Source organism: Pungitius pungitius, chromosome 3 (assembly GCF_949316345.1).
Source record: "Pungitius pungitius chromosome 3, fPunPun2.1, whole genome shotgun sequence".
Classification (NCBI taxonomy): Eukaryota; Metazoa; Chordata; class Actinopteri; order Perciformes; family Gasterosteidae; genus Pungitius; species Pungitius pungitius.
In genome coordinates, this window is record NC_084902.1 from 24,468,809 (window position 1) to 24,492,974 (window position 24,166).

Consider the following 24,166-nt stretch of genomic DNA (forward strand, 5'->3'; position numbering starts at 1 on the left):
TACACAGAAAACACATTTACACAACATTTTCTCCTATTCAGTTTCACAATGCTTATTGGCATTCATGCCAGTGTTGCTATCAATGTCTGTACTTTCAAGCAAAAGCTCTCACATGTTTAAAACGGGTAATAAAAGGTGGTTTGTGCCTCTGAATAAAACAAAGTCAAGTTATGAACAGAACATTCTTGCATTTACCATTAGGTCTACACAAACTCTGGGAGACAGCGGAAACTTCAGAAAGGGAGGCGTTTTCTGCTACAGGATGTTTTCCTGCATAAGAGGATGTGTGAGGTCTTAGTCACTGCAGCACCGTGGGAGTGCTTCAGAGTATCGGAGTACGAGCAGATCAGAGTTCCTCTCGCAGCACACAGTCGATGTAGTCCGCCGGAGGAGCTCAGAGTTTGTAAAAGGTGCATGAGGGAAAGCCTTTGAGTCTCGGTAAGCAAGAACATCAAGATGAGAGCGCACTGGATGTTCATGATGCTCCTGAGCTGCGGGTCATATCATGCCATCAAGTCCCAGGACGTCTGCCCCTGCAAAGGTACAGTGTAGACCTCATTGCAACACACACATTCCTGCTTTTAGTATTCAGATGTATTTAAAGGTGCTGGTTGCTTCATTGTGAAATGGTATTGTAAGCTCAGGTTGCCAGTCCGTTCAATGTGGGAGGTTGTCTTGAGGAACGTGAAGGTGTTCCTCTGCAGCTTCCAGTGAGTTCATAATCATCGGCTGTTCATCTGTTGGTTTTACTTTTGTTCCTAAAATGAAGCTTGTAGTCTCCTACCGGTTAGATTTGTGGGCTGAGACATCTCAATGTGAACCAGCATCCACTAGAGTCAACAGAAGAACATGAAAAGAAAGTGTTTCCATGCAGCGGTGGAGGGGCTGTGAAGTGATGAGTGGCACAAACTACATCTCATTGGGGAGGAGAGGGGGGGGGGGGAGATTAAATGGAAATAAATGAACATCTGCAGAGTTGAGGCTGTAAGAGGCAGTTTCATTTTTACTGCTTCAACAAACACCAACAGGCCCTTCTCCAGCTCTGTGTGGATGTGTGTGTGTGTGTGTGTGTGTGTGTGTGTGTGTGTGTGTATGACGCATCCACAATCACAAAATCACACTTTTCTCTCCAGACCAGATCAAAACAGTATGCATGCCTGCCGGGGGAGAGGTGTCCGTGCCCTGCCCGAATTCCACGGGCCAAGAAGTCATTTACAACCTCTACAAGGACGGTGAAGAGATTTGCACCGACCCGTGCACCACGGCCGGCGTGAGACTGCGCGAGGACAATAAAAGCTTCATGCTCACTGTGGTGAATGCCAGCAGCTATGGAGCGTACGGATGTCAGAGCATAGGCACGTTCCCTCCCCCCCTCACCAAGAGTACTCTGTGGATCATTGTGCATGTGGAGGGTGAATATTCCAAACAAGTTCTTTTGTTTTTTTTTCCCAAGGAGCGAAGGTGCACGTCTTCAATGTCGTGCGCTCGTGGCCCAGTGGGCTGACTACTCGGTGTGAATGTTTCTTACAGGACACCAATGCAATGTCCAAGAGGACCGCAGCACAACCGATAGAAATCAGACAGATGGATTCCTCTGGATTTGGATCCTGGTGCTCGTGCTTCTTTGCACCTACAGTCTCATCATCACCATCATCGCCAGCATCATCTGGGTAAGATGTTCCTCATATAAACGTACCCCAGACGAGGAAGCCATGCTGGGAGTGTGTCAAATGTTCAATATTTTTTGGGAAACATTTGCATCTTTTTGTGAAAAGAAGCACTGTTCAATTTGAAATGTATTTCCCCCCCTTTTTTCGATCAGAGTTAGAAAGTTGTCACTTGGTAATATCAGTGTGTGCGTAAGCATTCTAGAGCTGGATAACAGAGAGCAGATGTGGTGCAGGTAAATAGAAGCACAACAAAAAAGGAGGCATGTACCATACGGTTTCCTCTCAGCAACATATTTCGGTTTCCTCATCTGTATGTTCCAGATTTCCACCAACAAGTTCTCAGAAATGTTCAAATCCCAAACAATTTATTTTTCTTTTGGAAAGTGAATGTATTTTTGCAGTTCATTTCCTGGGGGCCTAAAAGTCGTCAGACGAGCATCAAAAACAGCTGGTTTAAGCCTTCAGAAATCCCACTTTTGAGCCGTTAAATAATTCCACGCAATGCTGTCGTTAAACCCTTTGTGAAAAGGTCAAGTGGAGGTCATCGAACTGCCAGAACGACTACATGAACACCAAACCCAAAGCGAATAAGGACCGGAGAAAGAAGAGGGGGGTTCAAATCCCGGTTCGCCGTCACTTCTGAAACCACCTGCCCTACCCCCCCGTCCCCCACGGCCATCATCCTCGTTATGCAGACATGCAATGTCGTCACAAAGTTTTGTTCTTTTGTATCATCAATACAGGTTGTTATGTGTCTACACAGCAAAAAGGAGTAGTTCCTCCTTTGGTAGCTGTGGTTTTATGAAGCAATAAAAAAAAAGAAAAAGAAAATTACCCAAACTTCCTGTTTCGCTCACTGGTTAACGTAGATTTCAGCTTGATCCCCCTCATTGTGGTCGAAACACAAGTGGGTGTCTGAATGAGGGGATTTAACCACAGTTGTTGGGTTTAGTGGGCTCGTGAACCCACGTGGTGACTTGCAGAAGGCCGCCCCACTGGTCTCCGGAAGGAAGAAATCGAAAAATTCACACAGATCTCCTTACAAGCTTTTAATTTCCAAGAAGGCAGAAACATCACCGCGTGTTTTTGTGAGGGTTAAAGTTGCTTACGTCGATGAGAACAAGACATATACCAGAACACAAGCCACACCGTTTCCTGTGTCTCTCCCTTTTTTTTTTTTTTTTTTTTATCTGTCGTTCTTTCTGCAAACGCGGCTGCTTCAAAGGGTAAAGCTTTACCTTCCTCACCTTGCAGTTTTTGTGCAGTTTCTGCCAGCGGCGCACAATCTGCTTTTACTGGTTTCATTCGGCAGTGCGGTCTTACTCATCAACCTGCGCGAGCATCAGCAAGAGCAACCCATCGTTTCGATTTGGGGATGATGAGAAAACAAAGGAGAAAAAGATTATATCCCCAAGTCGCTCCTCCAATCAAAAAATCTTCACATGTATCCCAGTCCTTTTTAGATTTATTGAAATACTTCAGTTACTTCTTAACGGCACAACAAAATCTGGGCGTTCGTGATGGTCGCACAAGTTGGGACTACTGGACCACATGTGGCTCTTGGCATTAGTCCTCAAGACCCCTGGGGCTCCATTTTGGGTTGTGTGTGTGAGCTGAGGTGTTCTGGGAAAATCCGCCCTCGGAGGAAAACCGTCCTGTCTTCCTCGGACTGCAGCTCCTCCTCCGTTACCTGGAGAACAGGATTACATTATACACATACTCAACATTATTCTTTAATGAAAATCATTTCAATTCCATTTTATGTGATCTATTATATAGAATTAATTTAGAAAAATTGATATTCCAGGGAAATTAGAATGCTCCCGCTCGAAAAGGAACACGTGTGGTGATGGCAGGTTAGAATTCAGTCAAGACAAAGAAATGTAGAAGTATTATGCTCACCAAGACAGGCTCATATCCAAGGATCTTCAGATGGCGAATCTTAACGGCCAGAGGGCCGCGGGGATTGGACGTGCCATAGCAAAAGGCAGAGTGTGGCGGGCAAATTACTGCAATCCTAGGATATCAAGACAGGGAAATTCTTCATTTAAAAAGAAACCAAATTTGAATTGGCAGTGTTGAAGCGTCAAAAATAGTAGAGTAGATTGCGGCGTCCCTTTTGTTCCTCAGACTTCCTTTGACATACTTAACTGTAGATCTTTACCCAATGAGCTTGATGTAGTATTAGATATCGAATGAGTTTTTCTGACTACGTTGAGCATCAGCAGGCTCAATGGAAAGCACTGAATAACCTGTATGACCTGAATAATCTGTTGACAAAATCCCGAAACAAAGATGACTGAAAGAAGTACTTTGTTATTCAATTTCAAACTTTTAAATGAGTCCAAAATGGCTTTTAAAGCTTCACCTCCTCCATTGTGGTGTCAAATACACAAAAGAGTCTTTTTTTCAGAGCATTATTCTTTGACATTTTCTAGACTCTCTTGGGTTTAATGTATAAACTTTGTTGCATGCAAAGTGTTGGAATAAATTGAACAAATGCAACCATGCTTCAATGCCTGTTATTATCAGAACGGAAGGCGCAAACATCCTCTCCACCTGCACATTAACAAACATGTAATAATCACATTAGATTGTAAAAAAAAAAACCAGCAACAACAAAATAACAAAAACAGAATGTCCCAGAAGCGGATTTGTTTCCGGTGACGTTATCGACGGCACATGGGCATCTTACCTTTGACTGCTCTCTGCTGGAGGACACTCTTCTCCTGCACTTCTACCCGCTTCAGTCTCAGAGGGTTGCTGTGGCAGTGGTTTGGTTATCACAGCATCTGAGTGTCGACACACACACACACACACACACACACTTTCTAAAGTAGCAGAAAATATCTTCTCTGAATCAACTTGAATTAAAATAAATTAAGGCATTTCTGTGGAGAAACAGGCAGAAACATAACAAATAAACTTCTTTCCACCGATATTTTGCCTTTCCTAGGTCTGTCACGATAAATACCTTTTGCTGTGAGATTATTGCACCAAAACTAATTGCAATAAACAATATTATTGACATTTTCAGACCATTTTATGCCACTGGTACATTATGACAATATGTATCGGCTGGTGATGTCCCGAAAAAGAACCCTTAATAACACAGTGGGCCTACTGCGACAGGCCTAGTCTTTACCTATACTGTAGAAGTCCTCCACCACCACCTTCTCATGCAGCATCGTGTCCGCCTGGTCCTCCAACACACTCCGCAGGCCCTGCAAGAGCCATGGGTTGACTGTTTGGCCAGACGGGTTGGGGGTTCCCAGGAGGGATGGGGGGACGGTCGCCGGCTGATGGAGCAGAGTCGGCTCCAGACGGAGGCAAAAGTTCACTGTCTGAAACATCCTTTCCTGGTTGGGGAGGAACCTGGGCACTGAGAAGAAAGGACACTCTAGTGGATGAGTACGAAGTCGCAAGTCAGAAAAAAAAGACGGCCTGGACTGTCCAATGGGAAGGGATTCCATCGACTGACCTGTAGCGTGAAACTTCTCCAGTGTGCTGCTCTGCAGGAGCTGCTCCAGTGGTGCGGACGGGAAGTGGCCAAGGAGACAAAGATGGTATACAACCTTTAATAACTCAAACGCGGACATCTTGGGTAGATAGGAGCCCAGAGCCTGGCTCAGACTCTCCAGGAACCTGGAACAGGAAGACCAAACCACACCAAGACACTAAGGAACTGTCACAAGTTTTATGCTACAATTACCGGTCGATAACATCCGATGAGGACATGCGAGTGACCTACTGTTGTCTTTGGTGCTTCAGATCATAGTTGAGATAGGAGTACACTTTGAGGATACAGAGGAGGTCTTTAAGTGTCAGGTTGTCCGGATTGGCGCTCACATTCTTTGCAAATGCCTCCATTATGGCGGCGGGGCAGAAGGCCAGGTTCTCCATCACTGACAGGAAGAGGACCACCTTAACGAAGAGGGGGAAACACGGATTGTAAATTATATTAGCCGTTCTTTAAGAAGAAAAAAAAAAACAGTCATAAACGGCATTAAAAATATTAAATATATCACAAAAGTAGTTGGAAAACAGTCCCTTGCAGCACCTGTTTTTTGGTCCATATATCCATTGTAGAGGCAACATATTCCGAAATGCCAGTGAGCAGATCGAAGTTTCTGTAGTGCAAATTCCGACAGGATTGCAGGACTGTAAACAATCGGTTGAAGGGGATTCCATGCAGGTTTTCTACCAGAGACGACAGAGCGAGTTACAAAAACTTTTTTACGAGCGTAAAACTCAGCAACAATCTAATCTTGTGGAAATGGTTTCTACCTTTGATCGTCCTACTGCAGATATCTAGCAGTGGTTTGGAGTAGAAGCCCATTGTGGCCATAGTTGAGATCATGTACTGGGTGTTGGGAAGGCTGAACTGGTCTGTCATTGATAGAGCCTTTACCTGTACAGAATGAGTGTCAAAGAAAACACAGGTGATTTTTGTTCAAAAGTACAATGGGAGAGCTGATATCGGATAATGTTGAGCAGTCAAGGACACGTCTGCACAAGACTTGACCAAGAATCATTTTAAAATGACATATACCAAATACGGTCCTAACTAAGACTCATGAACCAACCTCGAGTTTCCGTTTGAGGTCCAGTGGGGCGTCTTTCCCCAACAGACGCATACAGGTCTGAAGAGCATGAACATTCTTGATCGTGGGGAGTTGGGCCCTAACTACCAACCTAGGACACAAGAAAACGTCAGTGTGGATGCATCTGAAAAAGAGCAGGTTCGTTTTTGGATGGTTACATTGTTCGCCTCGCCGTCTGCATCACTTCGATAGTCCTGACCTCAAGCCCTCTTTAAGGGCAGCGACGTTGGTGCTGCCGTCCATATGTTCCAGACAGGAGGCCAAGATAGACAGGCCCTTCTCGTCAAAGTCATTCAGATTCTCCTGTTAGTGGACGAACGAAACAGGAGAAAAATGAATTCCAAAATGAAAAAAACACATGTGCCTCTCGACAATTTTTCTCTGCCTACCTGACAGCTTCGGAGGAAAGTCTGGACCACGCGGCTTCCTTGGGGAACACCCAGTTGGACCATGCTCAGGAGACAATAGGCAGCGTCCTCGTTGCGCATGTCCCCCACTCTCTTCATGGCTTGTTGCAAAAAATTGTCGAACGCGGGATGCTCGAACATGAGCTGCAGCTCGTAGCGCTGCTGCTCGTCGGACATCTTCTTGGCGGTGGACCACATGCGGGTCATGCAGTTGCTGACCTGTCCAAGTGTGGGCGAGTGCCGAGTGGTGAGGTCCAGCACGTCCGACGGGGAGCGACAGCGCTGGAGGTGGTCGTGGAAAGGCGGCGGCGGCCTCCTTGGTGTCTGCTCGGAGCCGGTCTCCTCGGGCTGGATCTCATCGGTCAGCGGTGACTCTCCCACCGGAGAAGGGGGACGTGTCTTCTCTTCCAAGTCCTCGTTGTGAATCCCACCACGAGAGTAAAAGCTGACTAAACTTCTATCGGGGCATGCGTGACTTTGCTTTGTGCTGAAAATGTGCTCACTCGGGAAAGGTTTGTGTTTCACTGATGTTGTCACCAAGAAACTGCGCTGTTGCCATGGAGACCCGCGACTGCATACGCGCAGGACACATCTCACGGCCACCTTTGTTAGCTGGACGGACATGATTATTAAAGACTATTGAAAGGGTGACAATGGAGATTACGAGACTAGTACGTCCTTAATTTCAACACGGTCACTAAGGGGGCAAATATCTGACTATGATTGGCTAGCAAATAGATTAGACTATTAAATTAGCTAACGTTAAGTAAAACGCTAGCTAAGTTAATGCACTAATAGATAAATTAGCATTAGCTACCGGACTGTTGACATGTTACACTTCCTGACACATAAAAGATAACTATTAAAATAGTGAGTACAAATCATATATTACAGCGTATGATTAAACTGCCAACAAGGTCAACAGACTACCTCGAGTTATGAAAACACTGTTAGCGGTTGACGTTAGCTACGTGACACCCCATGGCGTATTACTTTAACTGTGGAAAATATAAGTAACGCCCCCACAATAACACAAGGAACCCGTCAGACCATTTAACATTAGGAATCAAAAGGATGTTTAGCAAAGAGGCACAGAGCTGCCTTACACTATAAGGATTCAAGGACCAGCTCATGTGAGGCAGCCTTCTCATGTGCTGCTGCTCCCTGCTATGTGCGTCGCCATATTAATTCCCCCTGTCAACTTGGTTATGTACACTACGCGCTGGTCAAAATATAACACATATGTTGATTGGGAAATAAAATATATCATCGATAAAACTATTAATTACCTAAAACTATTTACAACGTTCAATTATAGGTGTCAATGTAATCATCATACGTCCTGATCTAATTCGTTATCGTGGTGGTTGCAGTACGGACACAAATAAGTGTAGCATCCACGGTTTCCTAGCAACCAAGGCCCCCCTAACAGAATGGCAAAATTTGTGCTCGCTGGTAAATTTGGATTTGAATGGTCATCTGATAATATGTATATGTGTGTGAAATGCAATATTACTCATTTAAATATGAATCCGTGCAGGCAAAGCAGACTGTCCGCATTACGCCAAAGCGGAACTATTAGCAGACAGACTGCAGCGATCTCTTCCTGACTTCAGGATTCACAAGATCTCCATTCTCCCACATGAGTGGCGGGTAATTGTCATATTGTTTTAAACGTTGTTCAGTATGTTTAGTTTACTTACCATTAGTATATTTTCAGATTTCTTATTTGTCAACTTAATGTGACTTTTCACTGGTCTCTGATAGAAATGGCTGGAGGCCACCTGCAACAGAAATGGCTGGAAACATGAGAAGTCCCCCCTGGTTTGGAGGGAACTTGTGAACCAAGGGGGGAAAGGGATGCTGTTGGGGGGCTTCAGCGACTTCCTAGAGCACTGCCAGGTGGTCATATCGATTGAGTTTCCTTTATCACGGTTACGTCCTTACGTTCTAAACTTTCGTGCATGCCAATTTCTGTACTCGTTTGTCGTGCAGGACTACTACGGCATCACGTCAGACATGCTGACGGATTCAATGCTGGCGGTTGCAGCAGAGAATCTGGAAACCAAGATGAATATTATTGCAGAGGAGCAGCGTTGTCTCAATCTCAATAAACCCCTTCACATATGGATTACTAGGTGTGTATCTCTCTGAAAAGCTCAGATTCAAAGAAGTATATGTGTGTAAATGTTTTATTTTCCAGTGCTCTCAACCCAACCTGCAACTTCCTGATCCCCAATCTGCTCTCTGCTGAGGTGTTCCCCCATGTTTCCACAATCAGCCTCCACCTTCTGGACTTAGAGGGGAATGCGGAGGGATTGCAGGGGCTGAGGATGGAGACAGAGGACCTGGCACTCCATCTGCTCCATCAAGTATTCAGCTTTTATTCTGGATACTTTTTTTTGTCACCATATCTGAAGGAAATTAAAGCCAATCTAACTTTTTACATTCCCAGGTGACTATTCACACAGATCTGGATCAGGCTTTCCAAGAAGCGGACGTCATTCTACTGCTGGATGAGTGGTGGTCTGCTGACAGTGATGAGGAGGAGCAGAGGAAGAAAAAGGTGAAGGCAATGTCTGACAGGTACATAGAGTACGGACAACTGATCGACACGAGGGCCAACAAGGAGGTGAAGGTCATCGTGTCTGCTGGCTCATTTGCCAACCTGAGATGCTCACTTCTTCTGGACAATGCACGCTCCATTGACAGCCACCAATTTATCACAATGGCAACTCAGCTGGAGAATGAAGCAAAGGCCATCCTTGCAAAGAAATTCAAAGTGAGGACTTCAGGTAGTAAATTCTCTCTACTACTTTAACACATTCCCACTGTCTTTTAGCAAAACCACTTTTCACCAAAGATGAATCGTCTTTTCTCCTGCTCTAGATATTAGAGATGTCATCGTGTGGGGAAACATCAGTGGCAGTTTCTACATCGACCTGCAGTGGACGAAGGTTTTCAACTATGACGGGGCAATCAAAGGACCAGCTACCTTTTCCCAACCAGCTCTGAAGCTTCTCCATGAAAGGTTTGCCACAACAGTCAATCTGTGCAGCTCCTGGGATGTGTACCCCGAAAAGCCGGCAACTTCTTTCCCCTCTTCGAGGAGATGGTCGGAGACAGACCTTCAAGACCTGGCACGTTGTCGGCGTGCGGCTTCGATGTCCCGGCGAGCAGCCTCCATGTCGGCCGCCGACGGGATCCTCGCCGTCCTGAGCGCTTGGAACTGCAGCTCCGATGGGGTCTTCTCCGCGGGGGTCCTGTGCCCAGGTGAAGACCAAACCCGACGACGGGGCAGCAATTCGGGGGCGAATGTGGCCCAGTGATGAAATGGGATTTTCTTTGGCTACTCGCAGGCGACTACAATCTCCCAGACGGCATTGTCCTCTCACTCCCAGTGAATTTCACAGGCGGCAAGTGGGGCGTGCTGCCCGACGCGGCCATCGGAGACGAGTTGAAGGAGAGACTTCGATTCTCTGCAATGGAGCTAATGCAGGTATATCAGGTTAAAAAAAACTATGTTGTTGGACAACGTACATTATTTGTAGCTTCAGTCTGTTAATGTTTTTTTTTTTTTTAAAGTGTACCAACAGGTGTTTTTCTTTCCCAGGAAAAAGAACTTGGATACAAAGAAGACAGTAGATTGACTTAAAATGATCAAAGGAAATAAACCAGATATCTCACTTGTTTCAGTTTGTTCTTTTATTCTCTCACTTTCAGATGTGGTGTCGAACTTTAATGACAATATATCTTTTTCGCCTCATAAAACTCTTCCATAAGCAGTTATGTTTTTAGATGTAAAAGATCAAACTGAGTACTTTATGGAAAAGGGAGAAATTAGAAAATATATTCCTTTTAAATTGTACAGTCCAGTAAGTGCATTTCTTTACAGTTGAATAAGCAATTATTTAAGCATAAAACACACTAACATACACAAACTAATCTGTTAATATCCCTCTCTGAATCAGATGTTATCATTTGCATTTACAGTTTACTTCAAAACTTTACTCTTTGTCCCCTTGTTGGTTATTAAATGTTTAACAAACTGAATTCATGGGGCTGTTTTAACCGGACACGTTCAAATAGATTTTTTTTCTTTTCTCACAAATTGTGCAGTACTTTGTCAGATAGACAAGGAGAACTTGAACAGAGTGCTGTTTTTACATGCAGAATATACACTTTCCTTTTTTTTGCATTTCTACACTATACACAAGGAGGCGTGGCCTGAAAAAGGAAAGGTTTGTACTAACACAGTGCACTACGACAAGTTGGGAAATGGACACGTTCTGCAATGTTATATTCGATACTTACAACCCACCCCGGAGATTCGGATGGCGAGTGGTTCACAAAGCCAAAGATTGGCCACTTTGTACCGTCAAGTTTGGTGCTAAATTTTCTTTTTGACTGCTCAAATGTTTTTCAGAAATTCCCAGCAGATATAACTTGTTATTAAAAGAATTAAGTGCTTCCAAAAAACCAAAACCTGTATCATGTGATCCATGCATGGCGTTATTTGTTAAATATACACCAGTGACGACTATCCAAGCAATGGATATGTATAGACAGGCCAAACAAACAAGAGGTGCGTGTGTCTTTCAACACGGTTGTGGATAAACAATATATTCCATTACATATGTGTGTATGACGTGAAGTGAAATGAAATATCAATGACGAGGCATCAATCACAGAGAGGAAATTCAGGAACATTTTCTTTTTTGTTGCTGCTACGTCAAAGTCACTTGTGCGTATGGGTAAAGATATCCTACCTGTCGACATCCAACAATGTCAAACATTTACTTTCCATTGCCAGGCCACAAGTGAAAGACCACTAACGTCTTTGTTTAAACCCTAACTTTGGAGACTTTGCCGGTATGGAGAAAGTGAAGGATAAGGCTATTCTTTGACTAAGTTGAACTCAAGGAATACGCAAACTACATTTTAAACCCGGACGTTCATGGTGCCATAATATAAAAGAATGTTCATACAATCATCACGGGCAACTAAGGGGATTCATCAAGCTTTTAAAACTACCCATCAATTTAATAGTAAAGTTTCATCAAATGACATTTAAATTAAATAATTTACAGCATATATTAATAGTTATAATATCCCACAATTAAACTCTTCATAATACCATCTAAACAAACATCTGAACAAACACAGGGGGGGGGGAGGGGAAGTGTTCTGGAAGCTCTGAGCCAAGTTGGAAAATAAAAGCATCATTATTCTGACGCGAGACTGAACACGGACCGGGTCTTTGACTGCGCCTGTTGATTTAACAAGCAAATATCAATGTTAGATGATCAAGCAAAACCAATATCTAAGATGCTTTGCTATCCCTTTGTAACTGTTCAACTGTGCCAGCTCTGCCCGAAACCTGCTTTCATTGAACTTGAGACTAGGAGGCGGGCCACAAACAAACTACAACAAATGGTACTGGGGCTGAACAGACCGTGTGCCCTGTAAATAAGGGCTGATTTAAACAGAACACGCAAAGTACTCTCAACCGTAGGCCAAACAATCAGCAACCAACTGCGTTAAAGGCCAAACTCTGATAAATGTTTTATATATAGCTAGAAGTGTGGATATAATGTAGTTCTAACGGACAGATAAAAACGCTTGGGACCAGGAGGAAGGCAAAGGAGGTCGCGAGGTGGAAGCTATGACTGTGGTTGATGCGGAGGAGATAGAGGTTCCTCTGGAGCTCCTGAGGCTCCTCCCACCGCTTGTCTGTCAGACACGGGGTCCATCCCCTCATCAAACTGCTCCAGTTCACTCTGGTCCAGTAGCTCAAAGTCCTCTTCCTCGGTGGGAACTAGCGTGTCGTCGGGCATGTCCTCGCCGGTGCCGCTTCCTGTCGTGACCACCTCCTCCGGGTCCTCGTCTGTTCCCTGCGCAGTGTCGGTGAGCGTGGTGGGGGTCTCCAGAGTGCCTGCTGGGCTTTTGGCAGGAAGGAACTCAGCCATGGAGGGGTCCTCGCTGGAGCGCAGCAGCGCCGACAGAGTGTTCTGCACCACAGTGGAGATGGCTGTGCTCACTATCTCCTCGCTCAGGGCCTCCAAGGACTGTTGTGCTCCCTCGGTTACCGCAGCTTCCTCCCCCTCCTGCGTCCCCGCGTCCCCCGCTGCACATGGCCCGGGCGGTCCGCCCTCCTTGCTCCCGGGTGGTTGTCCGTGTCCGTTGAAGTGTGTGTTCACAAAGTGGAGCGGGGACGCCAGGTGCTGGATGAGGAGGCTGGCGGGGCTCAGTGGCTCCCTGCTGGATTGAGCCCCGGCCTGGGCTGCATCGCCCTGGCTGGTGGTCCGCTGGGGGAAGTGGAGCAGGGTGTGCTCGATGGAGGGGAACTCCTCGACCGAGGGGAACTCGGGAAGATCCCGCAAGTAGGTCTCATCCGGCTCGCTCTGCAAACTCTGTTGGTCCAGGTCTGCGGATGAAAGGGGGAAAAAAAACAAAGAAAGAGACTTAAGCATCTAAGCCAAATATAATTTAAGGATAAAGATGTTTTGGTTGAAGACTATAACTATAAATCACTAATATATATGTATATACTGTTAAGTTTAATTGAGCACAAATAAACAAAACTAATTAAACGGGTAATTAATCTGTGGTTCCTGTGCACTGTCGATGCAAGCGATCATTCACCTTCGGAGACGTCGGTGAGTTGAGGAGTGGTGGCTCTGGACACCGAGAACCCTCCGCTCTCTAGGATCGATGCCTCTTCATCCGACAGCTCAGAGTCTGTGATTGCCATCGCCAGCGCTGTGGTCTTCGCATCCACCTGACCAACAAAACCAGAATCTTATATCACTGCCGAAACACAAATGTGTCATCGTCCTCCTCCGCATTAAAAGGTGCGTCTCCTCACCGTCGTGGCGAAACAGGACAGCTCCTCCTCACTCTCGCTCTCTGTTTCAGCCCTCGGCTCGTCGCCCTCCTCCGCTTCCTTTTTCACCTCTGTTAAACACACACACACACACATTTAAAATTCATGTGAATGAGTGCACACATTTGAATGGGCACAACATATGTTCCTGTGTAAGTTTATCATACCGCCACACTGGGAGAAATATGGGATTTAAAAAATGTTTTTGCGCCGAGGCACTTTGAATCCCACTTCTTTAGTAATTAACACTGTTTTATTGACAGATACATGTAACACATGCTATTACAATGAGGTTCCATATCAGAAAGGAAGACAAGCAAGATATTCTTCGTCAATTTGGGTCCCTCATGTTACACCTCCTCTTTGCATGGTTAAGTGCAATATTAATACAAATAGAAGCATGTGTGTCAGTCACTGCAAAATTTTAATGTGATACAACACAAACCAGGTCTGAATCGATAGCCCACCGGGTTACCAGTAGCACTCACTTCTCTTGTCGTGCTTGCGGTGCTCAGTCTCTCCCTTCATGCTGTAGTCCAGTTTCATCAGGATCGGCTCCAGGCCCGTGTACATCCTCTGGATCAGTTCGTGATACACCACCAGCGGCCACAACAACACGCTTAGGACTGAATGGGCGCAGAAAAACAAACAAAAAATTGGAACACTTCAGAATTTCTTATGAAAGCAAGAAAATGCAAACAAAGAGACAGACCTATAAATGCAATATAAAGCAAGTATCGATTTGCTACAAAATAGTGAAATACCAGCACGATCTTAGAGGGATATAACCTCCACCGTCAACAGGTTAACTGATATTCTTAATACCCCATTAACTGCTAACATTACTTATTATATCCCACTCTGTCAGGACTAGCACAGATTCCCATGTTATTTCATGGCTTCGCACAACAGCTTCGTTATGCCAATTGTGATAGAAGTGACTCACCAATGATATAGGAGATCATGATCCCAGGCACATAATGCCCAACCACAGCAAGAACGAAGCAGCCACTGCACATCATCAGACAGAACTGGGAAACAGCAGCAAATGAGAAAAAATAGACTATTACATCATCAAGCTGCACAGGGAAACACTAAATTTGCTTACACTGTAAATTAGCCACACCACATCTTAAACAGAAAATGATACCATTCCATTGTCTGGCACCATTCCTGTAAGTTCCTTTCCTTGTGTGTCACTGGGCAGAGTCAAAGTGCTGTACCTTTCCATGGTTCTGCCGTTTGTACTGCAGCGTCTCCTGAAGGTACAGGCAGTAGGTCAGGTAGCTTTCCGCCAGGTGGTGGCTGAGCTCAGGAACACTGAGGAGTCGCTGTTCCCCGCTCAATGTGTCACTGTATGCAAATAGGAATACACACAGGTATAGAGAGCACTCACAAAATAACCCCAAAACATGTACATAAAGTGCCTCGGGCTGCACTGAAACACCTGCAAAGGTGTGCTAAGTGAGATTCCTCGTGAATGACAATGACACACAGATAGAGGAGACTATACTCCACTGTAGCATAGAATTAGTTCTGACGATCTGGTGCAGCTTGTGATGGAAATGTCACAAACTTAGAGAGACAGACCCCTCACTGTTGGAATTGTCTCATTCCAACTCTGAAAGTGTCATTTGGAACTGGTTCAGGAAATGAAAACACACGGATGTCTGTCTGTGTGTCTGTCTGTCATGCACACACTACCTACCGTTGTTCAGGGGGAGCGTCGGCATGTTGAACTGCGGCAGAAACAAAAAAACACAGTTAGAAACAATTAGGTCATTTGTTAATAAGGAAATATCAGCCAGCCAAATATCAGGTTCTCATTACCTGATATACACAAACACCAATAACACTACGCTGATCTTGTATCACTTTCTTTAAGAATGTCCCTCCTTGAGAAAGGGAAGACGAACTCTGTCAAAGTGGGATTCTCAATCCGGTGAAGGCGTAGTGTTGCGCAGACAGATTTAAACGGGCTCAGCGACAGTTAAGAGTGACAAAGCCTCAGGACCATGTTCAAATCCCATTAAAGGCTGGGCTTACTGGTAATGATGGGCAACGTGGGCTTCCATCTCTCCAGCAGCATTACTCCCAGCAGGGACACACTCAACAGGAACAGAGGGCGCAGGCAGGTGGCTGACAGGAGCCTGCGGAGATGCAGAAATAAACAACGGCTTACGTTCCGCACATGTTATAAACTTGACATTGTCGTGAAGACTCACTCCTATGCGTAATGTAATAAATAACACTTACTAAGCCCCCCTGGTGGCAGTTACCGGACAGCTGGTTAACAAGGCCCGGGCAACTAAGCATGACACGAGGGTTTGTTTAGGTGAAGCAGAACCAAAGCCAACAGGTGTAACCCTTCTGAAATAACTATATTGTATATTTCATCAGCAGCATAGTGTATGTCCGATGAGTATTTCACACGTGACGCCATATTTGCCCCGCGGTAAACTGTCTCGCATGCTACGTTAGCATCAGGCTAACGACGTGGCATTAGCCAACTTGTTTTGACATTCTCTTCGTAATACCCTTCGCTGGCGTTAGCCAGCTAGCTAATGGTGTCAAATGAGAAATGTCGAGCTGTCAGAAAGGGGTGAAACGGGGTGTTTGGTCGGTTACCAGAATAATGTGTTGAGTGTCAAGGCGACAGTGATGCTGTACAACGGCCTCTCCCAGACCAACAGCCTCTGCAGCCATAGCAGCAGGGACTCGTACTGCGAAAGCCAACCCTGGAGAAGCTCCCGCAGACGGACGAGCTCCGGGTCCTCGTCCCCGCAGACATGCTCCGATGAACCTGCGGGGAACAGAGACTCCAGGCCAACCGAGGAGGAGGTAACCGAGGGGCGTCTTCTTGCCTCCTCTCTGCTCGCCATGTTTCCCCCAGTGTTGTGTTGTTTTGGATATCACGGGGTATATGGGGAGATCGCCATCAAAGGGTGAGGAGTTTGCAAATACTAAGCATCCGTTTGGGATTTTCAAGATAAAACCATTCGCCTTTAGCAACAGGTGAACAAAGTAACACATCGGAGATGATGAAAGTATTCATGTTTGATCCATGAATATATTCCCATTTTAAAATTATTAAATGTAATTGTGGAAATGATTTGGTTACATTTGATCAGGTAGGCGTATTCTTTTATTCTGAAGGCCTTGTACATTTTCGGTTATCTTGTTGATCATTTCTGACAACTTGATGCAGCCACTGCACAGATGGGCGGACGGATCGCAAGGCCAGTCACGCACGAGAAAATGCAGTCACGTGTTTCCTTGTTGTTGAAGCCCAAGTGTACCACCGTGTGGTTAGAGAAATGGCAACATGCATGTAGCGTTGCATAATTTTAAAACACTTGACGCCTGCAACCGCTCTCCCAAAATGTGCACCCCCTTACTCCCCGTGTTACGACCACTTTGAGCAGTGAAACTGCTGTTACTGATATTTTGGGAGGACTACAGCCGGTGCATTTCATCATTGTTGTCATCTTGTGAATAAGCCATAGTTCACAATGCTGCATTAATCCAGGAATTACCCCACACCAGCATGTTTTTATACAAATGTTTAATAGAGAAATATACAGAAGTGATCACTTTGTTCAAATAAGAGCCAATATATACATCGCGCTGGGGATTGAATACAGTATCAAGGCCAGCTCACTGGTATCATTGTGTCTTGAACACAGCACATACAGTAGATAACAAAATACATATTAATGTTAAGTAGCGCAGCCTGGGGATTATTTCCCTTCTTGTGATTTCTCATTTCACTCTCAAGTTGATTTCTGAAACACATAAGCAAAAGCAACAATCATTCCACTAAGCAATTACAGTATTGTGATTACCCTAAAAAACAAAAGAGGCTTGAAATGCCTACCCAGCTGTGTACGCGACTAGGACTCAGGCGTGCACGGGTGGTGAAGGTGGGAAGGGGACATTCTGTCCCCTGGTATTAGGACATAAGGGCATCAATACCTGCAGGGGTTAAGACCATGCCCTGCAGCAGGTCAGACAAAGAGATGATGCCCCTCACCACGTTAGCCCTGTCCACCAGGACCAGCCGATGGACCTGGGGGGTAAGGAAGAAAAAAGACGAGGTAAGAATGTCCTCCTTATATTTCTCATATTTTATGACGTTCGGGGAAATGTTTGAAGCCATACGCCTTTGAAGAATCCACCCACCTCTGCGTGGACTATCCGGTCTACGATGGTTTCCAAGGTTTCATAGGGGTAACACTTGATTACTCCCTCGATGAAACACGAGCGCCCTTGCACGGCGTCCCACATGGGCATGTCCAGGTTGTTGTAACTCTTCTGGGCTGCTAGATTCTGCAACGGAGCAAACAGGGAACCCCTTAGCGTCTGATCGCAAGGACAATCAGCTTTAAATGGGGTGTCAAAGTACTTTGAGATTAAAACCACTGAGACGTAGTACTCACAATCACATCAAATCGTGAGTAGAGTGACACCACTTTGCCTGGGAAAACAAATGATTGGTGTATCTATATGTAAAATGGTAACAGCCATTGACACTGATAAATACGGCACTATATGTAAAACCCGCTTTAGAGGACATACCTTGTTCGTCCACCACAGGTAGTGCAGACACCCGCCTTTCCACAAATATTGCGAGGGCCTCGTAAAGCGTTGCGGTTTGCTGCACGGTGGCGATGTTCTTGAAGGTGCCGATCCCGAGCTCCTGGATCTGCCTCCTCATGAAGGCCGGCTTGGGAACTTTTTTCCACTGAAAACACCCGAAAACAACACCGTAGTAGAAGAACATCAATCCGTGCAGACATGGAAAATCAGGGAGGTACATCCTATGCTAAACATGCGCTTGCTCACAAATATGTGGAGGAACTTGAGGATTCTTTTGTGGGTGAGAATGTGCAAGACGTTCCCAGACTCTGGATCAATGACGGGCAGCCTGTGGATCTTATACTTAAGTAAGGTATAGACAGCATCAAAGAGGCTGAGAGGAAAGAGTAGAGACGACAATTTACTGCGAGTAGACTAAAATGTAAATTGAGGTGGAATGTTTTTTCATGGATTACGCCCGAGTGTGTTACCTTGCCTCTGGAGAAATACTAATGAGGATGCGATTGGAACTCTTTAGGTAGACATCTAGACAGAAGAAGACAGAGATCTCAAATGCTAATTCCCAGAGGCGCATGCGCTGAGATGTCAACACTGATCCGCGGTGGTTATTTACTTTCAAATGAATCACCTCTCCATGTCTCGATCTTGTGGCTCTCCAGCTCGTACATTTGAACCTTTCACAGGGAAACCCAAAAGGTAAAGATACGAGTCATCGATAAAACATCGAGTGGGTGAAATCAAAAACAACCCTGCAAAACCTTCCAGTGCTGAATATGGGACATATGAGCTATAATGAAAATAATAAAACAATTTCTGATGTATGATGATATTCATACTCTTAAAAATGTAGCCATTAGTGTTTAAATGTAGCTTAGTTATTCTCACCAAAGGGGACCTGTAATAGTAATGGAGGATGTTGATGAAATCTGTAATAGTCAGCATACCTATGACAGAAAAGGATTTATGTTCTCACAATTACAATTTACAGTGGCTGACACTTGATCATGAATAGTCCACCAAAACCGCGACTTACCCACAAACCTCTGCAACTTGCTGTCCCACAACGGCGCCGCCCTCAAGCCATTTGCCACTAGTGCCAAAAAGGCCCTTTTCACCTTTTGGAAGTCAGAATTTCAAACAGTCAGTAAGAATTTGACCAGAGAATAAACCCAAGCTTATATGCACATGTTGCGTTCCTTACTTGTAGTTTGGTATCAAATATGACCAGTTTGCAGCTGGTTGGAATGGCGTTGTAGCAGCTGTGGTTCTTCATGAAGTTCATGTAGACCACTGCGTCACGCTCTGGGAGGAATCACGTCGTAGCCCACTTTATAAACAGCTGATCACACAACGTGTTAGCCACATGGCCACATGCATTCACACAAACAGGCGTGGGCTGCCCAGATCCATACGCGTGCAGCCAATGGCTGCGGCCGTACCGTCTTTCTTCGTTTCCTGCATCTTCTCTGGGAGCGACACCTACAACAGAGCAAGGGAGACATTCTCCACATGACACGGTCAGAGTGGTTAGAAACCCACAAGGGCTACTTCCTTTCCAACGATATTTTGACCTTCTAGTTATGCTCAACGCAAAAGTACCGTTTCACCTGCGAGGGAGGCCCTGTGGTCCCGTTGCGTGTCCATGAAAAGTGGATTTGAGAAAAAGTAGCAGATGCAAAGGGCTCGGGAGCTGCGCTGGGTTTCTTTTTTTTTTTCCCTTTCCCCCAAAGCCTTCGGGTCTATATTAGGAGCTCTCGGGTGCCATGCGTCAGGCCAGAGAAGCAGGGGAGGGGTAAGAGGAGCTGGCACTGGCTCGAGGGGGGAGGGACACTCACCGTTCTGTCAGGACCGGACATCGGCTTCCCTTCCATTCTTTTCATAGTTTTAAACATCTGCTGCCAACTCGGATCACAGGCCTGCTATGTCAGAAATTAAAATGGCATGAAAACGTGGTCTATATGGAGTAAATGTCAAGGGTCTGTACACTCGGTCTTTCCAAGAGCCATGAGGTCCGAAGCATGTCGTTGGCTCTTAACAGTAGCTTTAAACAATTCGCACCAAGACGGATGAAAATTAACAAAAGATGACAAACAAGTGCTTCCTTTATTATTTCCCGTTTCTCCTTTTTTACAGATTTGTACAATTGCATTTTACACCATGTACAAAACCAAAGAACATTGTTCTGTATCAAATTCAAATGCTGTGAGCCATTTTGTGAAAATGTTTTTTTGATTATAAAGTCAATGTCTTGGGGGACCACGTACACCACCCACCAGAACCCTAAACGTTGCAGAGAATCGTCCGTAAAACTATGCAACATCCTGTAAACCCACTAAAGAAAAATGAGACAAACATTTACCGCTATTTACCTTTAAATGACCTGGATAGGCAAAGTTTCTTTTTTTCTTCCCGTGAGGTGTAAAGACGGCGTCTGCATTCAAACTGTCTACTTCCTGAATAAACTTTGTTTCACAAACAGTAACAGAAATATGGTGTGGAAAATCAGTGCTTGCTGCACGTGTATGACCATTGTCTGATGAAAAAGCCTGTAATGCAGTCATGAAAAACAAATGCTTTTAGCTGAAGCTAAGCAAAAAGCCCTGAAAGAAGTAGTCAAAGTTAACTGGGTTAGTCCCTTCTTCTCAGAGCCGCTTCATTAAAGAAAAAAAACATACTTCAAACTAAACTAAAATTTGCTATGAAACCTCCACACACTTTCATTAACTTGGAAAAGTAGCAAGCAGCCTCACAGCTGCAATATAATAACTCAAAACTCACACCACCACCAGATGGGTCTGAACTTTTGACCGTTAAAGGTCGTGTGGAAAAACACTTGGGGCGCAGCCAAGAAAAACGTATCAAACTACCTTTAAATTCCCAGTGATATTTTTTGCATTCTGAACGAGATGCAGAGCATCAACTATGGCATTTTTTTTTGGCATCCGGAAAAGTAAACAAAACATGACGTGACGCAGTTGATGAGTCGTGAAAACAAAACGCCTGTTTTCTATTCCAGAGCCCACGAGCACAGGTCGACGGCAGGAGGAGCCTGGGGGGGGGGCAATCGCTACCCAGGCATCAGCAGAGCTTGGGCTTTGTCAACGGGTAAGATGGATTTTGGGTGGGACGGTCCCAGCTGGACGGGGGGAAACACCCCCAGGCGAGAGTTCAGGCTCGGCTCCGCCCCGCCGAGGAGGTCGGAGGCCAGCCAGGGCGCGCAGCGTTGATGGTTCTCGGAGGCGTTTCGGAGACCGCATTGAAGAGGAGGAAGGGAAGCGAGGCAGCCGGGACAGAAGAAGGAGACAGGAGACCAGGCTCGGGGCGTTTCTATCCCGGAATCAGTTTCAGGATGTATGTGACCCATCGAGGCAAGGAGGGAGCCCCAGAGACACAATAGTGAAGTCTCTGAGGAAGCCGACGGCGGGCTTTGTACGCGGTCCTGGCCAATTCTAAGTGCACTGGGCGGACGGCTCACGCTCTTGTTGGCCAGAATGCAACACGGGAGGCTGGGGGCCGCAGAAGGAGCTTCGATATTTGGGTCGGCGGTCTGAAGGTCCGGGTTAATCTCAGCCGGAGGTGGGAGCAGGGACCGGCCGCTTTTGGAGAGGCTGAACTGGTGCAGCACAGCGCTGGTTGCAATAAGGCCGGCCACACTGGTCAGGTACACCAGGCCGAGCATACAGGAAACCTGAAGAATATCATAAAACGTATTAAATAAACAGGTAAAATACAGCTGAAACATGCTGAGCCTATAAAAACAGCCTCTCTACCCTTCTTACCTTAGTGAAGTGCTGGCAGATGGCTGTGAGGGCCTGACTCCACGCCGACTGCTCCAGTAGCACACAAAGGTCAGTGTAGGTGAACCAGCCGCGTTTCATCCCCTGCCGCTGTGCAATGCTGATGATGTAGGGGCAACAGTCAAAAATACTTTCCCCCCACACACAAAATTTGACAAATCCAACTACCTACCTGGTTTCCACTTGACTCAGCACATCAAATAAGTCATTTGGCTCTGTGAAGAGGCTCCACTCCTACAAGATAAAAAAGGAAACCGTGGTTGAGACAAAGAACTTGATCCAAACCCACTGCGACGCACACATAAATGGCAAATGCGCACACACACACGCACGCACACACACACACTTACAATGGCGTTCAAGAAGTTAATCTCCAGGTCATTGACGGTTTTGACGTCCAGTTTCCCAGCCGCTCCCCACTCATCGTTGAAAACCTCTTCTTCCTCGCCTTCGTCGTACAGGTACTTGCTGGCAACCATCTTATTCAGAGAGAATTGGTGCAATGCAATCAGTATGAGAACCAATATCCAGAGGAACCAAACTGCTTTCAGAAATCACGAGTGACACATTCGGGTTGACCTATGAACCACATACCATGGAGATCAGGAAGAGGTCAGAGGATGAGATCTTTTGTAGGTACTCTGGGTTTCTATGTCGGAGCCTTTCTATGTAAACTAGAGCCAGCATCATGGCACACGGGGAGATGCAAGCCTCCCTGGGGCAAAACAAAATGGACTTGTTTTAGACGGGTGACAGGCCGTGTACGTTTAGCTCCTGCAAGAATGACAAAGTGTACAAACCTGGAAACATGAGCAGCATACTTCTTCTGGAGCTTGCGTATGGGGCTCGGGGCGGACTTCTGGAAGATTTCAACAGCGATATCTAGAATCACAGGACACGAAAAGACTAAAGTGAACTTGCGAACAACCATAATCGATCGATCTGAGACTCGAAAGGTTTCACGTAACGTTACACGCAACAGAAGGGGTGAACGTTATAAACTGTATTATTCAGCAGAATAATTATTCGGAAAATAACCTGCTTCTTTCTCAGGAGGGCGCAGCGGAGTTAACGTGAGCGAACCCGCGTACATTTAACTCACCTGTAACAGGAAAAGAGAGGGAATCGAGAGACACGTCTTGTTCCAGGCCATAATAGAGTCGCTTTCTCACTCGTTCGGTCAACCTCTGGTGTCCGGGGAGAAACTGGGGAAGCACAACACTGGCGTTAGCAAACGTTAGCTTATTCTAACTATAATGCTAAGGTTGACTTAGTTGAGGGGGGAAACACAAGTGAACGCAAACACAAACTGAGCAAGATCGTCCAGTAAAGTCCAATGGAAGTGTTTACAGCAGCGTGTAATGGTATTGTTATAAGACACTGTGACGTTATAGCGTTAGCTCGGCTAGCGTTATAACGCTGGTTGGCTAATACGTTATATCGTTAACTAACGTTAAGCTAACGCGGGGCCTATAGTTGCTCAACGTTAACGGACTGTCCCGTCAGAGTACCGGCGAAAATAGCCAGCGCTTCCTTATTATGCCTCGGTAAATTACATTGTTTTACCACGATTTGAGACACTCATCGAAGTTATTCGACATTAGCTAGCTAGGTGAGGCCGTAGCGAGCTCTCCGGGCACCATATACGGACATAAACAATAGCTAGCTTAGCTAACGCCCCCGTCGTGTGTTGACCTGTCGTAACGCAACAACTTACCGTGAACTCCTGGAAGTCCGAAAACTGAAACGTGTTTTCGTTGAATAAAGCGTCGAAATCCATATCTACTGTAGTTTGGACATTAGCCCGCCAAATGTTGAAAAGACGACCGTTCGAGCCCCCCCCGAACCCGGATGACAAGCAGAGCGCCTCCGATAAGCAACACGCCCTGACCCGAGACGGTTCTCCGAGAGCTACAGTTTGCTGTAATGACACATTACTGCCATCTGCTGGAGATACTAACAACTACACATCGTTATGTGCTGCTTCGCGCTTTGGGCAGTTTGCAATTCGAGGTCCACGGCGCCACCTAGCGTTACGGAATACGAATAACTTCACTAAAACGTAACAACGATATTGACCTTTAGAAGTGGGACTGTGTTTACCTGAAATAAGTTTGCTATTATTGAAACATCAGCACACTGTACAAACACGTGTGCACAAACCAGCACAACCAATTTAACTACACAACAGCTGCACACATGC

General features: G+C 45.7%; 6 protein-coding genes across 9 annotated transcripts; 2 read left to right on the forward strand and 4 right to left on the reverse strand.

The window, feature by feature from the left end:
* Nucleotides 1-107: 107 nt before the first annotated feature.
* si:dkey-1h24.6 (T-cell-specific surface glycoprotein CD28) lies at nt 108-2,504 on the forward strand. The gene is made up of 4 exons (XM_037470479.2): nt 108-541; nt 1,134-1,412; nt 1,531-1,670; nt 2,200-2,504. The coding sequence occupies exons 1-4, from the start codon at nt 457-459 to the stop codon at nt 2,311-2,313; spliced, it is 618 nt and encodes a 205-aa protein (XP_037326376.2). The 5' UTR covers nt 108-456; the 3' UTR covers nt 2,314-2,504.
* Nucleotides 2,505-2,706: 202 nt separating this feature from the next.
* Nucleotides 2,707-7,851, reverse strand: fastkd2 (FAST kinase domains 2). Its single transcript, XM_037470467.2, has 11 exons — nt 6,664-7,851; nt 6,474-6,577; nt 6,257-6,365; nt 5,958-6,081; nt 5,731-5,870; nt 5,422-5,594; nt 5,152-5,315; nt 4,816-5,052; nt 4,366-4,462; nt 3,573-3,687; nt 2,707-3,360 (listed from the first exon to the last, which is right to left on the reverse strand). Exons 1-11 carry the CDS (start codon nt 7,303-7,305, stop codon nt 3,244-3,246), a joined length of 2,022 nt encoding a protein of 673 aa, XP_037326364.2. The 5' UTR covers nt 7,306-7,851; the 3' UTR covers nt 2,707-3,243.
* Nucleotides 7,852-8,076: 225 nt separating this feature from the next.
* mdh1b (malate dehydrogenase 1B, NAD (soluble)) lies at nt 8,077-10,372 on the forward strand. 2 transcript variants are annotated; one of them, XM_062561387.1, is made up of 10 exons: nt 8,077-8,136; nt 8,222-8,334; nt 8,449-8,583; nt 8,677-8,819; nt 8,885-9,053; nt 9,137-9,476; nt 9,571-9,712; nt 9,794-9,954; nt 10,041-10,180; nt 10,295-10,372. In XM_062561387.1, exons 1-10 carry the CDS (start codon nt 8,115-8,117, stop codon nt 10,334-10,336), a joined length of 1,407 nt encoding a protein of 468 aa, XP_062417371.1. In that variant the 5' UTR covers nt 8,077-8,114; the 3' UTR covers nt 10,337-10,372. The 2 variants fall into 2 exon arrangements, with proteins under 2 accessions (XP_062417371.1, XP_037330739.1); XM_037474842.2 differs by having other exon boundaries at nt 9,571-9,954.
* On the reverse strand, nt 10,365-16,489 carry retreg2 (reticulophagy regulator family member 2). The gene is made up of 9 exons (XM_037474661.2): nt 16,196-16,489; nt 15,614-15,717; nt 15,276-15,306; nt 14,791-14,920; nt 14,514-14,598; nt 14,056-14,193; nt 13,550-13,638; nt 13,327-13,462; nt 10,365-13,108 (listed from the first exon to the last, which is right to left on the reverse strand). The coding sequence occupies exons 1-9, from the start codon at nt 16,447-16,449 to the stop codon at nt 12,345-12,347; spliced, it is 1,731 nt and encodes a 576-aa protein (XP_037330558.2). The 5' UTR covers nt 16,450-16,489; the 3' UTR covers nt 10,365-12,344.
* A 643-nt stretch (nt 16,490-17,132) lies between these two features.
* On the reverse strand, nt 17,133-20,056 carry prkag3a (protein kinase, AMP-activated, gamma 3a non-catalytic subunit). Of its 3 annotated transcripts, none has more exons than XM_037475237.2 (13): nt 19,766-20,056; nt 19,606-19,645; nt 19,368-19,468; nt 19,200-19,281; nt 19,052-19,110; nt 18,795-18,840; nt 18,637-18,691; nt 18,413-18,539; nt 18,146-18,311; nt 18,007-18,044; nt 17,750-17,896; nt 17,445-17,636; nt 17,133-17,352 (listed from the first exon to the last, which is right to left on the reverse strand). In XM_037475237.2, exons 1-12 carry the CDS (start codon nt 19,808-19,810, stop codon nt 17,520-17,522), a joined length of 1,023 nt encoding a protein of 340 aa, XP_037331134.1. In that variant the 5' UTR covers nt 19,811-20,056; the 3' UTR covers nt 17,133-17,352; nt 17,445-17,519. The 3 variants fall into 3 exon arrangements, with proteins under 3 accessions (XP_037331134.1, XP_037331074.1, XP_062417372.1); XM_037475177.2 differs by having other exon boundaries at nt 18,780-18,840; nt 19,766-20,054; XM_062561388.1 differs by having other exon boundaries at nt 17,134-17,352; nt 18,780-18,840; nt 19,368-20,051.
* A 194-nt stretch (nt 20,057-20,250) lies between these two features.
* Nucleotides 20,251-23,885, reverse strand: cnppd1 (cyclin Pas1/PHO80 domain containing 1). The gene is made up of 8 exons (XM_037475046.2): nt 23,681-23,885; nt 23,066-23,168; nt 22,764-22,845; nt 22,558-22,678; nt 22,314-22,442; nt 22,136-22,197; nt 21,946-22,063; nt 20,251-21,854 (listed from the first exon to the last, which is right to left on the reverse strand). The coding sequence occupies exons 1-8, from the start codon at nt 23,741-23,743 to the stop codon at nt 21,234-21,236; spliced, it is 1,299 nt and encodes a 432-aa protein (XP_037330943.1). The 5' UTR covers nt 23,744-23,885; the 3' UTR covers nt 20,251-21,233.
* Nucleotides 23,886-24,166: the final 281 nt, after the last annotated feature.